Source organism: Dipodomys ordii, unplaced genomic scaffold (genome assembly GCF_000151885.1).
Source record: "Dipodomys ordii isolate 6190 unplaced genomic scaffold, Dord_2.0 Scaffold27, whole genome shotgun sequence".
NCBI classification, from domain to species: Eukaryota; Metazoa; Chordata; class Mammalia; order Rodentia; family Heteromyidae; genus Dipodomys; species Dipodomys ordii.
The window spans coordinates 2883719-2905813 of NW_012267243.1; the positions used below are offsets into that span (position 1 = coordinate 2883719).

At 42.0% G+C, this 22095-nt stretch overlaps 1 protein-coding gene across 1 annotated transcript in view; it reads right to left on the reverse strand.

Annotated features, from left to right (window-relative positions):
* The window catches only part of Lamc1 (laminin, gamma 1 (formerly LAMB2)), a 116848-nt gene that overhangs the window by 6664 nt on the left and 88089 nt on the right, over positions 1-22095 (reverse strand). The window contains exons 13-26 of the mRNA XM_013015507.1: positions 18437-18658; positions 18102-18290; positions 15869-16114; positions 15305-15458; positions 14603-14745; positions 12919-13097; positions 11763-11919; positions 6273-6478; positions 5826-5905; positions 3853-3990; positions 2792-2936; positions 1923-2072; positions 1559-1673; positions 90-289 (exon numbers count right to left, since the gene is read on the reverse strand). Of these exons, the coding sequence (XP_012870961.1) occupies positions 90-289; positions 1559-1673; positions 1923-2072; positions 2792-2936; positions 3853-3990; positions 5826-5905; positions 6273-6478; positions 11763-11919; positions 12919-13097; positions 14603-14745; positions 15305-15458; positions 15869-16114; positions 18102-18290; positions 18437-18658 (2324 nt within the window). The remainder of the gene's footprint in view (positions 1-89; positions 290-1558; positions 1674-1922; positions 2073-2791; positions 2937-3852; positions 3991-5825; positions 5906-6272; positions 6479-11762; positions 11920-12918; positions 13098-14602; positions 14746-15304; positions 15459-15868; positions 16115-18101; positions 18291-18436; positions 18659-22095) is intronic.

A 22095-nucleotide genomic window follows, 5' to 3' on the forward strand; every position in this document is an offset into this window, starting at 1 on the left:
GAGTGTGAGAAGGGGCCCCTGTGAAGATTCTGGCAAGACTGGGGAGGGGATAAAAGGAGGGATGGTTTGAGAAAAACCAAAGCACACACCCTCTGCACGGCACTGGCGATCCTCTCTGCCTCATGGGCTTTGGTTTTGGCCTCCGTGGCATCTGCCTTGGCATTGCCCAGAGCCAGCTGTACATCCCTCGTCTTCTCGTTGGCTTCAGCTATGGTCTGGTTGATGGCGGGAATCCTCTTCAGGGCCTCCTCTGCAGCTGTCTTGTTATCATTCACACGTCTATCAAAATCTGGAGGGAGTGCGAGGAATGCATGTGAACTCAACTCCCGACAAGCAGAAGGAAAAGCTTTCACAGGACTGCAACTAGATTTTGTTTTATGAGTAATAAAAGTCAAGGACGGGGGATGAAAAAAAAATCTTTGAAGAGCAAAGGACACACATGTCTCTGCACACATTTCCCAAGAAGAGCGCGTGGACACACATTCTGGAAAAAGAATTCTTCCTTGAAAATGTATTTCAACATACAGCACTTATTATAGCATTATTACTTCAATCAGTACTGAGAGTCAGTCTTTTAGTGTTTATTGGGTGTCAAATACTGAGTTAAGAGCTTAACATCTTTGTGATGTAGGTAATGTTTTTAAATTGTGAAAATACTGTACAGAGGGGTTACAATTACATGGGCAAGATAATGATTACATTTCTTATCAAGCATTGTAGCCTCCTCCTTTGTTTCCCCTTCCCATCCTCCCCACCTCTCTGCTCCCCCCCACCGTAATTTTTTTTTAATGCTGATATTGGGATATGAACTCAGGGCCTAGGGCACTGTTCCTGAGTTTTTTTAGCTCAAAGCTAGCACTCTTACCACTTGAGCCACAGCTCCATTTCCAGTTTTGTGTGTGTGTGTGTGTGATTAACTGGAGATAAGTTTCACTGACTTTTGTGCCAGAGTTGGCTTTGAATTGAGTTGTGATCCTCAGATCTCAGCCTCCTAAGTAGCTAGGATTACAGGTGTGAGCCACCAGTGCCCAGCCTGCAGTCCTAATTTTATAAATAAGGAAATCCACCGACTAAAGAGGTTAATTTGCAGAGGAATTACAACCCAGACCTGCTGGAAACAAAGCTCATACTGTCAACTTATCCCATAAATTCTTCTTAGTCATAAAACCTATCATTTTTTATCACAAGTAAATCCAGAACTGCTTGGCAAACTGGCACATAATTTTTCTTTGTTGGGTGAAGACGTTAAAGAAATAATCAGATGTCATTGGGCAAAGGAAAATCAAAGATAACAATTTCCATTAACTGACGTAAGTCAGCTAAAAATGCAGATGTGCGTTCCATGAGTTAGTATCATGTCAGAAAGTATTCCCTCCTTTCTTTTTGAAGAATGAACTAAGTTGGGCTAAAAAATCATGGTAATTATTGTATGTAACAGGTATATGGGAGTTATTAAATTATTATGTTCAGAGAGTAGAATGAAAAAGAAAAAAAAGGAAAGAAAACTGCCTGGGTGAAGGAAGCGCACAGCGGCTGCTGCGGTTTGATGCCCCCTTACCTTTCAGGTTGCTGAGGATGTCACGAGCTTCTTGTAAAGTATTCTGCCCCTTTTTAGCAGCTTCCTCTGCCAGAGCCTTGGCTGCATCAGCTCGGGCTAGGAGTTGATCGGCAGTCTGCAAACATATGGCAGGTCAAAGATAAACTGTCCAAAGCCAACCCTTCCCTCTCCTGATGGACCGACAGCCTTAAAACTATGTCCTAGGACTTCAAAGAACACAGTCTGGCTGGGCACAGCATCATGAGGAAGGCCTTCCTCTCAACAAAGTGGTTTGCCACCTCTAGAACCATGATTATCGTACTCTCCCAGCTCACAGCTTAATAATGTTGCCTCAAGAAACGAAGCATCCAGCAATGGAACCAACCTGCTGTTCAACTTTCCCTTTCTCTAGAAGATCCTGCACTTCAGCTTCCTTCCCTCTCATGTCTTCTCTCAGGTCTTCATAATCCTTTAACTTCTGGTCAATCAGACGGTCCAGATCCTCTGCCTCTTTCTTTATTTTATTTGCTTCATTCTGGGAAAAACAAATAAGATCATCTCATTGTTAATGAGATAAATTTATGAAAAGCACTTACTAGCCCAATCTCACTTGAGATGTAGAATATTTCCACCACCAGCCCAAGAAGTGCCCCTGGGGCCACCTCCAGTGAGTCTAGACCAGAAGAAGCCTCCACATCAACGTTACCATCATAGACCAATCTCGTTTATTGTCATTCATATCCATGGAATCAGACAGTATGTACGTGTCTGAACATACTCAAGACTTTATGATGGCAAATCAATATTTCACCTATAGAGAGGAACACTTAGTACTTGTTTAATGGGAAAAATACACTTATACAGAATGTGAGAGACCATAATTATAGTCAGAAATATTTCCAACCTCCAAATATTTTAGTTCTTCCATTTAAATTCCTCTCTCCTTTTGTTCCTTAGGTCTCTACCACACAGAGCTTGTAAGCAAAGGTCTAGGCTTATTGTGCCTTAAGCAATTCAAAGATCACAGCTTGGATTTATTTGAAAGATATGGGAGTGAATATTCCTACCACTAAAGGAGTCTTTGCTACTTAATGTTATAATCATAGGATCCTTTACACCTCAATATGCACAGTTAACACAGAACTAAGCTTTACTAGTGAGTCAGTTGGGGAGATACAGGCAGTCAGGGTGGCCAGAGGGGGCAGGGGATATACATGGTGACAGCAGTGACCATCAGAGTCTGTGCACACGTACCTCCAGTGCCACAGAGTCCACAGGGCTCAGCTGGGCCACACTGGCATAGATTTCCACAGCCCTGTCACCCGCCCGCTTGGCTTCTGCATGGACTTGGGCAGCCTGCTTCTCCAGATCCTGTGAAATGTTCTTTACTTGTTCATACCTAAGGAACAATGGTTGTGGGTTCAAGGAAAACATAGTTTTTTTTTAGCGCTTCACACTAACCAGATTCAATCTAGTTTATATCCCCCCACTGTAGTTACATTCCCAAAACTTTACACAAAATGCTACAGAAAATTTACATTCTATCTCATCATTTATATTGAGATTACCATATATACTAAAGTTGCTGTGCCTACAAAAATTCCAAATGTGAAAGGCCCCTAAAACTCATTAGTAGTATTATTTTTGTGCAAAGACTTACTAGGTAGCCTGGTTGGCCTGGAACCTACTATGGAGTCCTGGCTGGCCCCTTAAATTTACAATCCTCCTATCTCAGACTCCCTAGTGCTTGAATTACAGATATGCATCACCACATTTGGCTCCAAAACCTGAAACATTTTGAGCCACAAGTCAAAAATTCCATACCTGACATCACAGTCAAAATATAGGTACACAGAAACTACTATAAAATTTCAGTCTATGTATCTATGAACATAAAGAAACTGAAGTTTAGACGTGGGTCTTATACATATGCAACTATTTTAAACTATGAATAAATCCAAAACGCAAAACAATTTCTTTCCCAAACACTTCAAATCTGTACTTCCTTATTTCAGAACACTTTTAAAGATTTACAGCTCAAGCATATTTTCTCTTCTTTCTAGTATTGGTTTTTTCTCTTCTTGTGTCATTGGTGCCGATTCCTGAGTATCAAGGTTACTCTCTTTAGTTGTAGTCACTGAAGCGAACAAAGCCCTCTGGACTCCACATCCCCTAATCTATTTACTCAGTCAATTTGAAAGCATGATCAGCAAAAATATCTTACTGTGTGAACCATAGCATTCAGTTCTTCATGGAACTGGTGCTACTTACAAGAACCATGGGCAGGGCTGTGAGAAGCTCTTAATTATACTCACTTCCTATTGAGCTCTTCAATCTCAAATGCTGTTTGGTTTTCCCCCGCCAGTGTCCTCAAAAGAAGGTTATATGCTTCGGTTGATGTATCATTCGCTGTCTTTGCCACCCGTACAATGTCATCCGCCTCTTGTTTGTGGCTATGCACATAAGAGAAAAAAAATTACGAAACAGACCATTTGATAGGGAAAGAAGTGAAGTCTAGGCAATGCTTATTTTTTTTTTTTTTTGGGTCCGGTCGTGGGGCCTGAACTCTGGGCCTGGGCACTGTCCCTCAGCTCTTCAGCTCAAGGCTAGCGCTCTACCACTTGAGCCACAGCGCCACTTCCGGCTTTTTTCTGTTTGCTTATGTGGTGCTGAGGAATCGAACCCAGGGTCTTGAGCATGCAAGGCAAGCGCTCTACCACTGAGCCACCTTCCCAGCCCCAAGGCAATGCTTATTTTGTTATGGATACATATACTAATGCAGGCAGACCTATATTGAAAAACCTCATTCATTTGAACTTTCATAAGTCATGTCAGTTTACAATTACCATTCCATAAACTGAGAAAGAGTTTTATTCCAAGAAAAATCTGTGATATAAAATTTATACGGTAATGTCTGGTTTTTCTTGTTTGTTTTTTAAAAACGACTTTCTCTGCAGCAGTTGTGGAGACTGAACTCAGCGCCTCCCACAAGACAGTCAATCCTCTCCTGTTTATGTTGATCTCCAGGCTTTTTTCTTTTCCACTAAGCATTCTCTACTTGTTTATTCCAAATTGGATCAAAGTGCATATTTTTAATCAAGAAGATGAAATCTTTATGTCTGTATAAAACATGATCTCTATTATTATTTGGGGTTAAGAATTAGAAGATACTTTTACAAATCTATACCTCCCTCGTTTGGTAAGAAGAAGAGATTTTTTTTTCTAGGAATTTAATTTGTTTTGTTTTTGTTGGTCATGTGGCATGAAGTCTGGGCCTGGGCGCTGTCCCTGAGCTCTTCAGCTCAAAGCTAGTGCTCTAACACTTTGAGTCACAGCACCACTTCCAGTTTTCTGGTGGTTAATTGGAAATAAGAGTCCCACAGACTTTCCCACTTGGGCTGGATCTGTGATCCTCAGATCTCAGTCTCCTGAGTAGCTAGGATTACAGGCATGAGCCACCAGTCCCTGGCTTAGGAATTTAATTTTAAAACTTTATTTTCTTGTGTGTGTGTGTGTGTGTGTGTGTGTGTGTGTGTGTGTGTGTGTGTGTGTGTGTGTGTGTGTGTGTGTGTGTGTTGGTACCAGCACCGGAACCAAAAAAAAAAAAAAAGAAATTATTTTATACTTAAAGTGTTGGTAACAAACTAGAAATGAAAATGGTTGGATTTGTTTATTTTCAAATGTATCATGGTCAGTAAATGTTTTCTATTGGGATTTGAAAATTAAACAGTTTTGTTAAAAAAGAAAGAATTTAAAACCTAATAAATTCTACTGAGCTTCTTAGAAATCTATTAACTTTAAGGCTTTGAAGTTGAAAATCTAAAGATAAATGTTGCAGTTTTTTTTTTTTTTTTGTCCGTCGTGGGGCTTGAACTCTGGGCGTGGGCGCTGTCCCTGTGCTCTTCAGCTCAAGGCTAGCACTCTACTGCTTGAGCCACAGCGCCACTTCCGGTTTTCTGGTGGTTTATTGGAGATAAGAGTCTCACGGACTTTCCTGCCCAGGCTGGCTTTGAACCGTGATCCTCAGATCTCAGCCTCCTGAGTAGCTAAGATTACAGGCGTGAGCCACCAGCGCCCGGCGAATGTTGCAGTTTTCTGTGGAACGTGCTTCAACAGTCATATTTTCAGGTTTAAAGTGAGTATCTTAATTTCCAAGTGAAAGGGAACCAGTGCACATAGCTGACAAGTCCTCAGTGAGCTGAGCATGTCTGGTGATGGGAAGCATGGGAGGGGATGCCCTCAAGAAAGCTAAGCCCTAATCACTGCATGTGGGTTGCAGGTAGGTTACCGTTCTGCGAGCTTTCGGGCCTCTTCTGCCAGGAGAGTCATATTGTTTGGGTCCCCTGTAGACTCCGGTTGAGTGATTGACTGAAGAGGAAATAAAGCATGTACTCTCAAAAAGACTGCTTCGATTTCACCAAGCAAGTACCAAAACTGATTTTGTTTTATATGTTAGAGAGCAAAACAAAAGCTTTTTCTTATGTTCAGAGATCTTTACTATCAATATCAATTTTCAAAAAGGAGAATGACACAATAAGTTGTTCAGTGCCTTTATAACAAGAACAGAGAACGAGAGAGAGAGAGAGAGAGAGAGAGAGAAGTAAGTAGGTATCAGTTGGTTTCATCCAGTCCCTATGAGCAACATGGCTCCAACAAAGGAGGGAATGGGGCTGAAGAAGCAGACTTGCTATAAATGATCAAAGAACCCTCCCAACCCTTTCTCCCAAGCACTCACCACATTGGCAACTGCAACTTTTGCTTTCTCCAGTTCTCTGGAGGCAATTTCAATCAACTGCTCTGTGTTCTGTACTCGGGTCCGTGCTTGCTCAGCCAAGTTCCCGGTCTCTTCAATGATATTCCTAATATTTTGTAATCGGCTAATCTGGCTGTACAGAGTGTTATTCACTCTCTGAAGGCGATCCATCAAATTCTGGTCTACATCTGAAATGGTATGGTAAAAAAGCAGCCAAGAGATTATGAGGAAGTCGGAATGTCTCGCATGAAACTGAGGCACTAGGTTTCTTTACTCTTCCCAATAAAGTGCTGGACAATTTTCCCTAAAATGACATTCCTCACATGGTTCTCTAACTGCATGCTTGGCTGACAGACCAGCAGACCCTCCTTCCCACTCCTCCCAGTATCTACAATCAGACTGACAACCAGACAAACTAAGACAACCTAGGAATGTTTGGTGATGAAAGAAAGACTGATTATCTTATTACAGCACAGGCTAGTTTTAAATCTCGAATGCAGAATGCTAAAAAATGCTGCCTGCACTAAGAGCTAAACATATATAACAACTTAGAAAAAATGACACTGTTGAAGTATGGCAAGCTTGACTCATTTTCATTTTAAGCTAATTTCACTCTTCCTGATCCCTCCCTCCCCCAGCCCTAGCATATTTATGTCATTTCTTTCAAACTGATCTGTTTCTAAACAAGTTCGTCAAACTGCTTCTTGTTAATTATGCCTATTCAACTTAGGCCTAGTAAATCAACTTGGGCCTTAGTAAATCAAGAGATAAATATAAGCCCAAACAAATATCAAACCTGTCAGTATTAAATTTTCACATCATAAAGTTGTATTTATATATGGAAAATCTATTCAAAAATGGCCAGTTCTTGGAACAGAATAGAAAACCTAAAAGTAAACCCACACACCTACAGCCAATTGATTTCAACAAAGTTACAAAGTACATTCACTTCAAAAAGAACAGTCTCTTCAATAATTAGTGCTGGAAAAATTGGATAATCACACATAGACGAAGAAAAACTAAAACTAAAACCAGTTATCAACTCAACTGTGGTAAAGACTTAAAGGGAAGACCTAAAGCAATAAAACCACTGGAAGAAAACAAGAGAAATGCTGTAGAGCAGGTTGTGTTTTCTTTTTCTGTTAAGACAAAGAAGCACAGGAAATGGGAGCAAACACAGACCACAGTGTGAATTAGTCAAACTAAAAGGCATCTGCACAGCAAATAAGACAACAGAGTATAGAGACCACCTACACAATGGGAGAAATACACACAAACTATTTGTGTTGGGGGAGATGCAGAGCAAAGGAGAACTTTGCATGCTGGGGGTATAAATTTAAATTAACACTGTCATGAAAACAAGATAGAGGCTCCTTAAGATACAACAAGTAGAGCTACTCTATAACCAGCAGTCCTACCACGGAGAAGACATCCAAAAAGAGTGCCGTCCTTGAGCAAAAAAAAAATCTAAGGGACACACCCAGGCCAAGTTCAAGCCCCAGTAGGAGCACAGGTGCCGTGCACACGCGCACGCACGCATGCGTGTGTGCACACACACACACACACACACAATTGGATCAAAGAAAACAATTTAGATGTAGGAAACAGAAGCAGCTAATGGCATTAGAGAAGCCCATTTGTTTCAGACCTTCAGGAAAGCACTAGCCACTGATCTGTCCAGTTCTCCAGAGAAACAACAGTATCTGAAAAGAGAATGAACACCTGATAGGTTTCCTTCAAATGCCTTCCAATTCCAAATGTCTACAAACAAGACCCTCCTCCCCAATCTTCAAAATACACACAAGTTTACACTACACTACAAGTGAATGCGGAGGGGTGGTCCTAACCTCAGCCCATGTGGCAGCTTCTATGGGAATGAGCAGCTCACTGTGCTTCCTACTCAACAGGCGACTCTTAGCAAACTCATTTTCTTAGGCACAGGAAAACAGGGAGCAACTGTAGCTGAGGAAGTTATACACAGCGAGGCATCTTCAGAACACTTGGAGTTAGGCAGGTGCCAACACTGGCCAGCCTTCCTTTCCAGACCTAATCCCCATGTGCTGACCAGAGCTGTGTGCCAGACCCAGTATTTGGCTGGCCTGGTTGGCACCCAGGAATACAATCCTTTAATGCATTCTTCAGGGTATTCAGCAAGACACATGTGAATCTGTTTTTCAATATAGTCTATTAATGTAAAAATGTGTGTCAACAGCTGGTGCTAGATAAAAAAGATACTAAAAAAAAAACCTCATTATTATTTCTATAAAAATGAAAGGTTTAAGCCAGGTACTGGTGGCTCATGCCTTAATCCTAGCTATTCAGGAGACTGAGATCTGAGGATCAATGCTTCAAAGCCAGCCCAGGCAGGAAAGTACGTGAAACTTAAATCTCCAGTAAACCACCTAAAAACTGTTAGTAGAAGCTGGGCGCTGGTGGTTCACACCTGGAATCCTAGCTACTCAGGAGGCTGAGATATTAAGATCATGGTTCAAAGCCAGCCCAGGTAAAAATGTATGTGAGACTCTTGTCTCCAAAATAAGCCAGAAGTTGGGCTATGGCTCAAGTAGTAGAGCAATAGCCTTGAGCACAAAGAGGCTTAAGGACAACTGGGCCCTGAGTTCAAGCTCCAGGACAGAAAAAAAAAAAAGATAAAACTGTTAGTAGAGCTGTGGTAGAGCACTAGCCCTGAGCAAAAAGCTCAGAGACATGCTTAAGCAGGCCCTGAGTTCAGGCCCCATGATGAGTTCAGGCCCCATGACCAATCAAAAAAATAAAGTTTAAATTTTCTTACTCTATTTAGGGCTGAAATGTAACACCAATAACTCAAACCAACACAAACATCATGAGCATCCAACATTAAAATAAACTATGAATCTTTTCAGTTTCTAAAAATTTATCCTATGGAACAAATTTTGACTCTAATATTTTTTTAAATCAAACTGAGCAAAGCCAGAAATAACCAATCCCTTCAGAAATCATACAAAATTGAAATTCTCTCTATCCAAAGATATGTATAAGAAGAAATAGTAACCTATTAAGTTTTTGTTGATCTCCACCCTGACAGGTAGCTTCTCTGTGTAATGCCAAATGCACACAGATTTGTAAACTCAAGAGTGAAGTTGACCTCTGGTGTCGCAAACACACTGGTTTTAATGTGCATTTACTACAAGCATCTGTGGACATGTACACACCAGTGACAGAAAGTCCTACAGCCAGGTGGCCTCACTGGTAACCACCATGGTAGCTCCCCCTTCTAGCAGAAGCAGTATCTTGATTTCTCAATACTGATGTTGACCACAGTAACTGGCTTTTCATTTGGGGGGAGGGGTATGGGTTGGTTGTGGGGCTTGAACTCAAGGCCTAGCGGCTGTCCCTGAGCTCTTTTGCTCAAGGCTGGTGTTCTACCACTTGAGCCACAGCGCCACTTCCAGTTTTCTGTTAGCTAATTGAAGGTAAGAGTCTCATAGACTTTCCTACCCTCAGATCTCAGACTCATGAGTAGCTAGGATTACAGGCGTGATCCACCAGCGCCCTGGTGTAACTGGCTTCTGACTGGTACTTGGTAAGTGTTGAAAAGTACCTGCCCTAGTTTAGAAAAAAGCTCAATTCAGAGTAAGAAGTGAAAAAAAAATCTGAAAATGATCTAAAATACAAGGAAATTGTTCAGGAGAAAATTCTGTTTAGTTTCAAAGTTTAAAAAACTAAGTTTCTTGGAAAGTCAATTAAGCTTGCTTTTTTTTTTCCTCCCTATGCAGTACTACATTTGAACTCAGGACCTTCTGCTTGCTAGGCAAGTGCTCCTAGTCTTTGTTGTTGTTATTTTGGGGAGGGAGGGGGTTAAACAAAGTCTCACATTTATGCTCAGAATGGCCTGGAACATAACCATATTTATGTTTTCCACACAGCAAGGATAACAAGTATGTAACACTATGCCCATTTTTTATTGGTTGAGATGAGACCTTGCAAAGCACAATCTTTTCAATCTCTACCTCTTACTTAGCTAGAGTTAAAAGTATGAACACACCATCCAGCCTCTCTGGAGAGAGTAGTAAGATTGGACTCAAACTCACAATCATGCCTCAATCTCAGCCTGCTGTGTGCCAGGATTACAGATATACACTGCCATACCCAGAAAAATGCTTTAACAACAGTTTTGTAAATCTTAAGTCCATCTTTGTTTATCATTAGTCTCGTCAGGCAACACGTAATAGAATGCTGTTGGCTCTAAAGGACATTAAAAAGATTTAATATATAAAACATACACTTTTTGTTTTAGTGTAGACCAAGTAGTAGAGCACCTTCTGAGTCTAAACCACAGTACCACATAAAACAGGCAAACAAAACCAACAACAACCAAAACCAAAAAAACCAAAACAAAAAAGAAAACCCAAACTCTACAATGTAACACATTTGTTTGCTGATCAGCCACCAAATTTCCTAAACAGGCACGAAATTCTTGTTTATTTTTGCAAATGCCATGTGCTGCTGATTGAGTAGTAGCTGTGCTTTTTAATGCTTGAAGACCATAATTTTTCCTTAGAAGAGTACCTTCTAAGAAAATAAAGCAGTCCATAAAATGAATTCTTTTTCAGTAAAATGATGGAAAATTATAAAACTTTGTACTCAAAAATATGTGTTAAAAGTTGTTGGCACAAGAGGCTCAAGACCGTAATCCAGCTAGCCAGCCCTATTAAAAAGTTAGCAAGACTTCATCTCAACAATAAGCCAGGTACTGTGGCACATGCCAACAAAGCAGGAGGCTAGCTATAGGTAAGGATTGTGGTCTGGGGATGGTCTCATGCAAAAATTTAAAAACCGCTCCAAAAATAACTAAAGCAAAAAGCGTCTCAAATGGTACCAATGCCTGCCAAGCAAGCATAAAATCCCAGCTGTTTCAAAATCCCAGCACCACAAAGCAAAAGTTGTTGAAAGGGAATGAATATTCTTTTTTATTTTTATTTTTTTTGGGTCCGGTCGTGGGGCCTAAACCCTGGGCCTGAGCGCTGTCCCTCAGCTCTTCAGCTCAAGGCTAGCGCTCTACCACTTGAGCCACAGCACCACTTCCGGCTTTTTTCTTTTTGCTTATATGGTGCTGAGGAATGGAACCCAGGGTCTCAGGCATGCAAGGCAAGCGCTCTACCACTGAGCCACTTTCCCAGCCTAGGGAATGAACATTCTAAATCATAAATGCCTTTAGTTTGTTTAACTTATACTTTAAGACACCAAGAAGAGGCTTGTAAAATACTTTAAATTTAAAAATCACAAGGTCTGTCCTATGATGAAACCCAAACTACCTTCTGCTTCTTATATCTTAAAACAGTAAGTGCATAGGCCGGGTCTGAAATATTGCTTAAAGCTAAAATAATTCGTATCTTGCAAAAAATTTTAAAACTGAGGAATTTTCTAATAGCCAATCAATCAACTGTGAATAAGAACCCACAAAAAGGTTACCCACAGTCTGATCCCGTGTACCTTTGACATCCTGAGCCTCTCGAAGGAGGTCCATGACCTCTCTTTCTGCTTCCTTTAGTCTGTCCTCAAAGGCTTGATCAGTCACCATCTCATCCCCAGTTCCCAGGTTTGCTATGAGACTCTCAAGTTCCTGGAGTTTCACTCGGTGGTCAGCAACCTAGACACCAAAGAGGAAGAGAAGGTAAAGAGACAACTCTTTAAAACTCCAGGTACTTGTAACAGACAACTTGCATAGTCAGACTTTGCTTCTTTGGCTTCAAAAGAAGAGGTATTTTTTGTTTGTTTTTAATGGAAATATGGGAAGAAAGAAGGAGGAAGAGGAGGAGGAGGAAAGAAAAAGGAGGAAGAAAGAGGAGGCTTTACTTTTACACTGTGCTGACAATTCAATTCAGAACATTCCCTTGAGTATTAGAAGATCTTGATTTTTTTCCATGCAGCTCTTTCGCATGTATACCAAACAGATCTAAAAGCTGTTCTCTCTGTGGCATCCCAGTAAATAGCATCTTTAGCTACCTTCATTGAAAAAAACCCAAGGCCCTTCCTCGAACTTCCTCTTTCCCTAACCTGCCATCAACGTATGCATTATCCAATCCAGCTGGGGCTTCCCCTTGGTGATGCCCCGCTCCTAACCAGCATTCTTCAGTTAGCAGAGTATACCTCTTAAAATACAAACTGGATTCCCCACTTTCTAAGAGCTTCTTCAGTCCATTCGCATTGGGTTTTAGTAGATTTCCACTCTTCATGATGTTCTGCATGGAGCTATAACCTCTCCCTACCATACTCCCTTCATGGAGCAGCTCCACCCACTTTCCAGCTTCCAGGCCTCTGCACACTACATTCCTTCTGCAGGAAACATTTACCATTATTCTCACCTGGTTCTCTCCCCCTTATCCTTAAGATCTCTATATAGGAGCTTCCAGAAGAGGCCTTCTATAGATTAAGCCTCCACAGTTATTCTCTTTAAATTCTTTCTGCCATGAATCTCAAGATTTCCTTTGTTTACTTACTTTTTGTTACGTGCTTCCCATCTGTTACCTAAGTCTTTGAAAAGAATGGTCATGCTGAACTTGGTGCCCACTTCTTCGCTGGAGCTTGGTGTATAGTAAGTTTCTTTTCAAGTGGTAGCTGAATGAATGAATGAACCACTGATAGTTACCTTATCCTTTACCAGCCGATAACAAGCTGGACATTCCTGGCAGCCAGGCCAAGACCGATTGTAGAAATAGTTCTCTTCGCACTGGTCACAGCGATTTCCCACAAAGCCTTCTCTGCACTCACAGCGACCATCGTCTTTACACTGGAGCGAAAGGGAGCCCTCGGGATGACAGTCACAAGCTGCAGACAAGAGCAACAGTATGTAAGCAAAGGAAGGAAGCACCAGTTTGGTGTTTTTCCTTAACTCAGAATATTAACAATAAGCTGCCTGCCTGTACTGTTATTCTAAGAAATTTTCTTAAAGGCCTATTTAAAGTGAAAATAAGCTGTAAAGTAAAATGTGAATCCTTTGGGGGCAAACTTCATACTGCTGTAGTTATAGAAATGCCAGATGTGGCTGAGCATGACAGGCTCACGCCTGTAATCCTAGCTACTCAGGAGGCTGAGATCTGAGGCTCGTGGTTCAAAGCCAGCCCAGGCAGGAAAGTCCGTGAGACTCTTAATCTCCAACAAACCACTAGAAAACCGGAAGTGGCGTTGTGGCTCAAGTGGTAGAGCTCTCGCCTTGAGCTGAAGTGCATAGGGACAGTGCCCAAGCCCAGAGTTCAAGCCCCACAACTGACCAAAAAAAAAAAATGCCAGGTGTGCATGCTTGTAATATCAGCGCACAGGAGGGCCACAGGTTTGCAGCCAGCCTGGGCTACACAGTGAGAGTTTATCGCAACAAAATTACAGGAATCATTAAACTGACCGTCTGTCCCGCCACCTCTCTATTGCCTAATATTTGTCTATGGATGAGAAGCGGAAGTGCTAATGCTTCCCTTGCATTATTTTATAGCTTGTTTACTCACTTTGTTCTCTGAACTGAGTCAAATGACTTAGGCTACATTCCACAAGAGAAACGAAGGAATTCAGAAAGCAAAAGACAAAACTGTTCTGAGGCCCAATTCCAAGCAAGTGTTTATGCCAAAGAGAAGCAGATGCTTATATGCAACCGGCTCCAAAAGGCCCCAAGAGTGGGAAGCAACTGCAGCCCAGGAGTCAATAAACACACTGTGGCAGAATCCTTCACTGGGCACTGTCTGCACCCAAAGTGATCAATAAACTTTCACTACACAAGCTCAGGAATCAAAGGGAGATTTGAAACTTTAAAAAGGGAGGGGGAAAAAACAAAATAATACCCTGGAAGGTCAAGTACGGGTGGCTCATGCCTGTAATTCCAGCTACCCAGGAGCCTGAGATCTAAGGACTGAGGTTCAAAGCCAGCCTCTGTAGATAAAGTCCATGAGACTCTTATCTCCAATCAATACAAAAAACAGAAGTGGAGCTGTAGCTCAAATGGTAAAGTAGTAGCCTTGATTGAGACTGCTAAACAAAAGTATAGGGCTCTGAGTTCAAGCCCCAGTATGAGCACACACAAAAAAAGCACACACAATAAAGGATATAGGAACAAGATAGTGGCAAAGAAACAGAGAAGCCTTCCCTCAATTTCCAGAGTTTTAGAAAAAAAACAATATTCAGGGAATAAAGCACCCACTGTGGTCTTGTATGGGCCCCGTTTATAAGCCTGGGGGCCAGACAGAGGTAGTCAAAGTCCTTCCTGCACATTACGTGCAGACTAGAATCAGGAAGTGATTTCTAGCTATCTACCAACATGTCTACCAAGGTCTACCAACACATCTTACGTTTGCAGCCTTCGGGTCCAAACCCAAAGTGGTTGACTTCACAGCGCTCACAGTGCTGACCAGTGATGCCAGGCTGGCACTCACACTGGCCTGTGCGGATGTCACACTGCCCGTTGGTGGAACCCAAAGCATGGCAGTCACACCTGAAAAGGATCAGAGGACATTTCTCAGTAAGACAAAACAGTATTGGAGCAAAGCTTTGTGCTGTGTGTCAGCACTATACTGACGCAATCTGTATTCAAAACCATGTTAAGGGTTACTGGGACAGAGCCTTAAGGATTATTAAGTCCCTAGAGTTCAAGGAACTACTAAGTGCTAGTTAGGGTCTCTTTTCATGCCTAATCACTATCAGTGGTCTCCAACTGGTACCTATGGGCACTAACCAGGAACATCTGACTGGCACTGACAGGAGTTCCCAGGCTGCAACCCTGGAGAATCTCTTCTCAGAAAGAATCTTGTAAGTTGTAGTTTGAAGATATAGTCCAAATGATTCAGACAGCTGTGGCCGCCTCTGTGCTCCATTCCTTTGTCCTATTGCAATTCGCTAGTTATTACTTATAATTCTCTAGTACTCTCCCAAAAGGGAGTCATTCCTGTATGAGGCAGTAAAATCATTCCTGAACACAATCAGGCCAACTGTTAAACACAACCTATAAACACTCATGACACACAAAGATGACTTTCACCCAACTGGTGTCTTACCTCTCACAGCCCTGCCCGCTGTGCAGGTTGTAGAAGCCGGGATCACAAGCACTGCAGTCCCGGCCAGACACATGAGGCAGACACTCACATTGCCCGGTCACCGAGTTACAGTTGCTCTGCTGTCTCATCGTCCCATATGGATTGCAACTGCAGGCTAGGGGAGGAAGACAGAGACAGCACAAGATACAAAGTAGTACAGGAAAATGCTAAAATACTGAACATTCATGACTCATCTCCAGTATCACTGGAAAACCAGAACTGGAGCTGGGGCTCAAAATGGTAGAGTGGTAGCCTTGAGCAAAAGAGCTCAGGAACAGTGTTCAGGCCCTGAGTTCAAGTCTTATGACTGACAAAAAATAAAAATAAAAAATAAAACACATGAAAATTAATTTTCCCTTTTTGTTCTTTACTTTTTAGTATGATAGATAGAAAAAGTTTTAAATTATGCAAGTGGGTCAAATGTTTATTGGAGAGTGTGCTACATTACACCAAACGGCCGTGACATGCAATAATTGTCATAGAAAAGTATACTGGTGGCAGTGTGGCAAGCTGCTGGTTCGTTACCTTTGCATTTGTCTGCTGGATTGGGAGCCAGGGGATTTCCAAAAAACCCTTCTTTGCAGCGGTCACAGTAGAAGCCAGCCGTGTTATAGATGCATTTCAGACATTCTCCTGTCAGGCGATTGCAGTTCCCAACCGCATTGGGATCGATGTTGTCATTACACTGGCACAAGCGGCATAGCCTCACGGGGCCATTGCTGCCCAGCGGGTCTCCAAAGTAGCCATCGTCACAGAGTTCACATCTCTTGCCTGAGGGTAAGACAATCCATCTGATGTTACTGAAAGGAAGGTCTTTGACATTTCTGGCTATAGATGATCAGTGATTAGAATGTGGTCTGGTCTAACTGTGTCCCTTGTAACATGCCATGGTGGAGGGCAGGGATGGGGCCACAACTCTGGTATGATGTCACACCAGTGGAGGGACTGTGACTACTGTTTCTGATCATGAAGACAGCCACTGACTTGCCTACCTCACTTCAAATGTTCTGAAAAACCAAAGAGCTTTGTTTAACAAGTGCTTTGTAAAATGAGCATGGAGGTACAAGAGTGTAATCCCAACACTTGGGAGAATAAGAAAAGAAGAGCATGAGTTCAAGGCTAGTCTGGGTTCATAATGAGATTCTGTCTCAAAAAAAAAAAAAGTACTTTGTAAGTGAGTTAAGCCTCTCCAGTCCCAGGAATGGCATATTCACACGTATTTGTTTTGGCTGATACTATTTAAAAAGAGTAAATGTTAGCCAGTAACTCACATCTGTAATCCTAACTACTCAGGGGATTGAGATGTGAGGATTGCAGTTCAAAGCTAGCCAGGGTAAAAAAAAAGTCTGTGAGAATCTTACCTCCAATTAATTAGAAAAAAGTTGTAAGTAGAAGTGTGACTCAAGGAGTAGAGCACCAGCCTTTAATGAAAAAAGGTAAGGGAAAGTGCCCAGGCCTTGAGTTCAAGCCACGCTTCTAACTCCTTTCCTCTCCGAAAAGATGAAGTGCCGCTCTTACTACTCTAAGCTTTCCAAATGAGAGTGAACAGGATCATTCTCTCAACATATACAAGACATATGCTATCTGTCACTTGTGAGCTGGGTCAACTAGTACAGAATCAGAGATTTGCACAACTGAATGTAGAAATCATCCCTTGCCATCTCCTTAGAGCTAAGGAAACAGAGCAGTTAACCAACTCTGGCACAGCTGACATGCCTGGCAAGAAGAAAAAGCAGAGCTAAAATCAGAGCTCTTGCCTCTGCTGAACTCATTGCTCTTCATCTTTCCTTTCCTTCCACCGTCAGCTCAAGCTGGGCTCTGGATATCTCTGTACCCAATAGAACCTAAATTACACTAAAATTTCAGGAGGATTATAGAGTCCAATGCTGTCCCCAAAGCTTGGTCAGAACATTTGTTACAGGGTAGGCAAAGCAGACAGAAAGGGAGGCTGTAGTGTCAGGGGGCCTCTACCTGCTCAGCATGGGGAGTTGTTTGGGTAGCTACAAGAGATACAATTTTGTTTTTCTTGAAAAGGATCAAAACACATAGAATGAGAAGAGGTTTAGCCAAAGCTATAAACATTTTTTCCCTAACTAAATGTGGACTCTGATATACTGAAAACCATTTACAGAAAGGATTTTAAAATGACCACTTTATATCGAGTCCCAGAGTCCCAAACACTAAAAACCAAGTTTGGCTTCTTATCTTATGAGAGAGTACATTGTAGTGATCATTACCTGTGGACCCATTCTGACTGGGCTGGAATCCCTGCTTCACCAAAGCCTTAGCCATACAGCCTTAAACATGAAATGTAATGTCTCTGTACCTCAGTTTATTAGCTGAAACATGAAAATAGCAGAACTTCCCTCATGGTAATGAGATTTAATAACGCAGTACATGTAAATGCTTAGGACAGTGCCTGGCCATACTTAGTACATATTAGATAGTATTAGCCATCTGATACGCATTTATGAATCCACAATGAAGTTGTTGCTACAAAACCTTTGCCCACAAGAAAAATCACATCATAAAAACAAAAACAAAATAAAACAAAAACCACAGCTCTCTCCTAGGCCTTCTGGTCCTATTACAGTCTTTAGTTTCTATTTCTATTATGATTTCTATTATTATTGGTACTGGAGATGAATGCAGACTCTGCTTGGGTGGTAGACAGGCACTCCCCAACGGAACCAGGCTCCCAGCCCTCTGGACTTTTTATAAGGTGGAGCAGTAAACACAGATGGAAAGACGGACTTACCAGTGGTACCAGTTGGACAGTTGGTGCACACCACCTCCTTTGTCTTGGGAACAACAGCACAACTTGAGCCTCCAGGGCATGGACAAGGCTGGCAGTCAGAGTTGGTACCTGCAGTAGAGTCTCCATAGAAGCCATCACTGCACTTCTCACAGTGGGGGCCAGCCGTATTGTCTCTGCAGTTGCAGACACCTATTCAGAGAGCAGGCATGAAGCACTGTACGAGTACACAAGTAAACATGACAATGGGCATTTCCTCCTCCCCCCCCAACACCGACCCCCCCTCCGACCAATAAAGAGAAATCAGGCCCAGCACCTGTCAAAGCTGGCCTTCCTACCTGTCTCAGGGTCACAGGTCTCACTGTGTCCATTGCAGGTACAAAGCACACAGGGACTATAAGGGCCAAGACTTGGAGTCTCTCTTCTATAACCTGGGAGGCATGTCTCACAAAACTGCCCTCCATAGCCCACAGGACAGGTGCAGGACTCTACCCAAGTTGCAGGGACCCCAGGCCCAGGACGGGCACTTGCCAGGGTGACATCATCCAAATATCCAGTATCTGCATAGGAAGAAAGAAGGAATCACCCAAGTGCCTCCCATTTCCCAAAAATGTATGGGATATCGATAACTGGAAAGGGGAACCAGACCCGAAATTCCACAGAAAATCATCAATCAGCTTAATCCATCCACTAGATAAGGTAATTTTAAAGTTTTCCCAATTACTAATATGAAAAATTAAAAGCACTGGAAAATCATTTGGGGAAAGAAGAAATATGAGCAAGAATATGGAAGAAAATGATCTGCTTAATCAGAGAAGCAGATCTGCCAGAGAAGCAGACACTGACTCTAGAATTCAAGGATAAGAAAGCAGGGAAAACATGTGGACAGGAAACATTGAACTTTTTCATCTTTGCCCTCTATTCAACAGCAAAACCTAGTAAGTTAGTTCTAATATTCCAGAATATTTCTGACAAATATACAATTATTCTAAAGCCATAATGTCATATTTCACCATGCTTCTCTCTTTTTGCCAGGGTATAAAAACAGAAGAAACCTTATAGGGACTTAGACTAAAGACTCATGTGATCCAGTAGTATGCCATCTGATAAGACAAGCAGCAAGATTCTACAAAGACAGTGGCCTTGGTGATATCCTCATACTCCATTCCATTCTCTAGTCTTTTGCAGTCTAATATATAAAGCATGTTTCTCCCATGTTATGAAAGATCACTTGCTATTTATAAAATTCACTTAGAAATTGAAAGCCTAAGGCTGAAGGTTATTTCTATTATTGGCTTGAGCTTAACTTATATATATGTTGTACAGAGGGGTTACAGTTACATGAGTAGGGTAATGAGTTTTTGTAGCAAGCATCATTACCTCCTCCTTTGTTTTCCCCTTACCATCACTTCCCTCCTTACCTCCCCAACTCCCCCCACCCCGCTCCTATACCGACATTGTCAAGCTCGTTTTCAACATAGTGTCCTGTACATCTATCATCACAATGGGTCAGCCTGCATCCCCATTTAAGCATTCCTCAATATTCCTTCCCCTCCCCCAATTACAAAAATGTATATACAAGATGCAGAACACCGGCATCAAACCCAGTGAAAATAGGATTTATGCTGTGGGGGAAGAACATACAAAGGAAACAAAAGAATCATATAGTACACATTGTAAGAGGGGCTGGGAAGGTGGCTCAGTGGTAGAGCGCTTGCCTTGCATGCATGAGGCCCTGGGTTCAATTCCTCAGCACCACATAAGCAAAAAGAAAAAAGCCGGAAGTGGTGCTGTGGCTCAAGTGGTAGAGTGCTAGCCTTGAGCTGAAGAGCTGAGGGACAGGGCCCAGGCCCAGAGTTCAGGCCCCACAACTGGACCCCCCCCCAAAAAAAACACTAGCAAGCAAGAAAAAAACACTTACATCCCTGTCTTGGGGTACATTTTGCTTAACATTATCTCATGTGGTCATATGTACATAGTCTTTGACCTTCTCTGCTTTGTCCTAGACATGTACTAGTTATTGCAAATGGGAAACCATGGGACCTATGTTTCTTTTGGCCTGGCTTACTTCACTTAATATAATTTTTTCCAAGTCTTTCCATTTCCTAATAAATGAGGCAATGCCATTTTTTCTCATAGAGGCACAGAATTCCACTATATGAGCTTAACTTTTAATACAGTTATTATCATTATTTTTTGCCCAGTTAAATCCTAATGCATGATCTGGTTAAGATGCATCTAATACTATAAACATTTTGTCCTATTCTCAAAATATTCTTCCTTCACTCTTTTTTCCTACTCCCAAATTATATATTCTATCTGCTTTCCTTTCCTTAAAAACAAATTTCTTAGAAGAATATTCTTTCTTTCATTACCTTCAAATGAGTTTTCAGAGCCCTGCAATCTGACTTCAGTTTCAACTCTTCTTAAAAAAAATAAGGAAACAAGCCAGGCACTGGTGGCTCATGCCTATAATCCTAGCTACTCAGGAGGCTGAGATCTGAGGATTGCAGTTCAAAGCCAGTCCAAGCAGGAAAGTCTGTGAGAGACTCTTATCTCCAATAAACCACTAGAAAACCGGAAGTGGCACTGTAGCTCAAGCGGTAGAGCACTTGCCTTGAGCTGAAGAGCACAGAACAGCACCCAAGCCCAGAGTTCAAACTCTACGACCAACCAAAAAAATAAAATAAGGAAACAGAAATCCTCACCCATGATTCCTTAACCATCCAATCTAAAACCCAATGGTAGCTGTTGTCCCAAACTTGTTAACAAATGTTTTTCCTTAAAAATCTTGAGCCAGGGCTGGGAAGGTAGCTTAGTGGTAGAGCACTTGCCTTGCATGCATGAGGCCCTGGGTTTGATTCTTCGGCACCACATAAACAAAAAGAAGCCGGAAGTGGTGCTGTGGCTCAAGTGGTAGAGCACTAGCCTTGAGCTGAAGAGCTGAGGGACAGCGCCTAGGCCCAGAGTTCAGGCCCCATGACGGGACCCAAAAAAAAAAATCTTGAGCCAGTGGCTCATGCCTGTAATCCTAGCTATTTAGAAGGCTGAGAATTGTGGTTCAAAGCCAGCCCAGGCAGTGGCTGTGGCTCAAGTGGTAGAGCACTAATCTCAAACACAAAGGCTCAGGTACAGCATCCAGGCCCTGGGTTTAAGACCCAGACTGGCAAAAAAAAAAAAAAAAGAGAGAGAGAAAAAAAACAAAAACAAAACAAACTCAAGGCTTGGAAGGTGGCTCAGTGGAAGAGTGCTTGCCTCACATGCATGAGGACCTGGGTTCAATTCCTCAGCACCACATAAGCAGAAAAGGCCTCAAGTGGCGCTATGGCTCAAGTGGCAGGGCACTAGCCTTGAGCTGAAGAGCTGAGGGACAGCGCTCAGACCCAGAGTTCAGCCCCATGACCAACAAAAACAAACAAACACAACCTTTTCTTGCTTGGACCTTAGAACACACAACTGAACTGAACTTCCAGGATTCAATTCTCTTCTTCCTTTTTTCTATCATGTTTCCAAGCTTAAAAATCAATGCCTACAGGCTGAAAGTCTTCAAAATACAGCTCTCTAACAAAATACAGCTCTCTAGTCCAAACTTCTTCCTAAGGCCCAGGTGCACATTTCTAACTACTTACAAGACACTTTCCTCTGGATAGTCCCGCTGGCATCTCAAAAAACAACTCATCCAAGGCTATCATGACTCCACTCCTACATACAGTCTCACCTTGCTGAAGTAAAGGACCCTCATTTTAAAAACAATTTAAGTAGCATATTTTTAAATTTTTGTTTATCTAAACTTAAAGCAAATGTTCACTGAATATGTAATTTTTCGTAAATTAGGACATGGTTCAGAAAGCCCTGGATCATTACATAGCAAATAAAAGAAAATGGAGGTTAAGCAACTTGAGCCAGAATTATTCAACCTTTAGAAAAGCTGTACACCATGTAAAACCCAATTGACTTATGAATTATAAAACAATACTCCTTACATTATAACTAACCG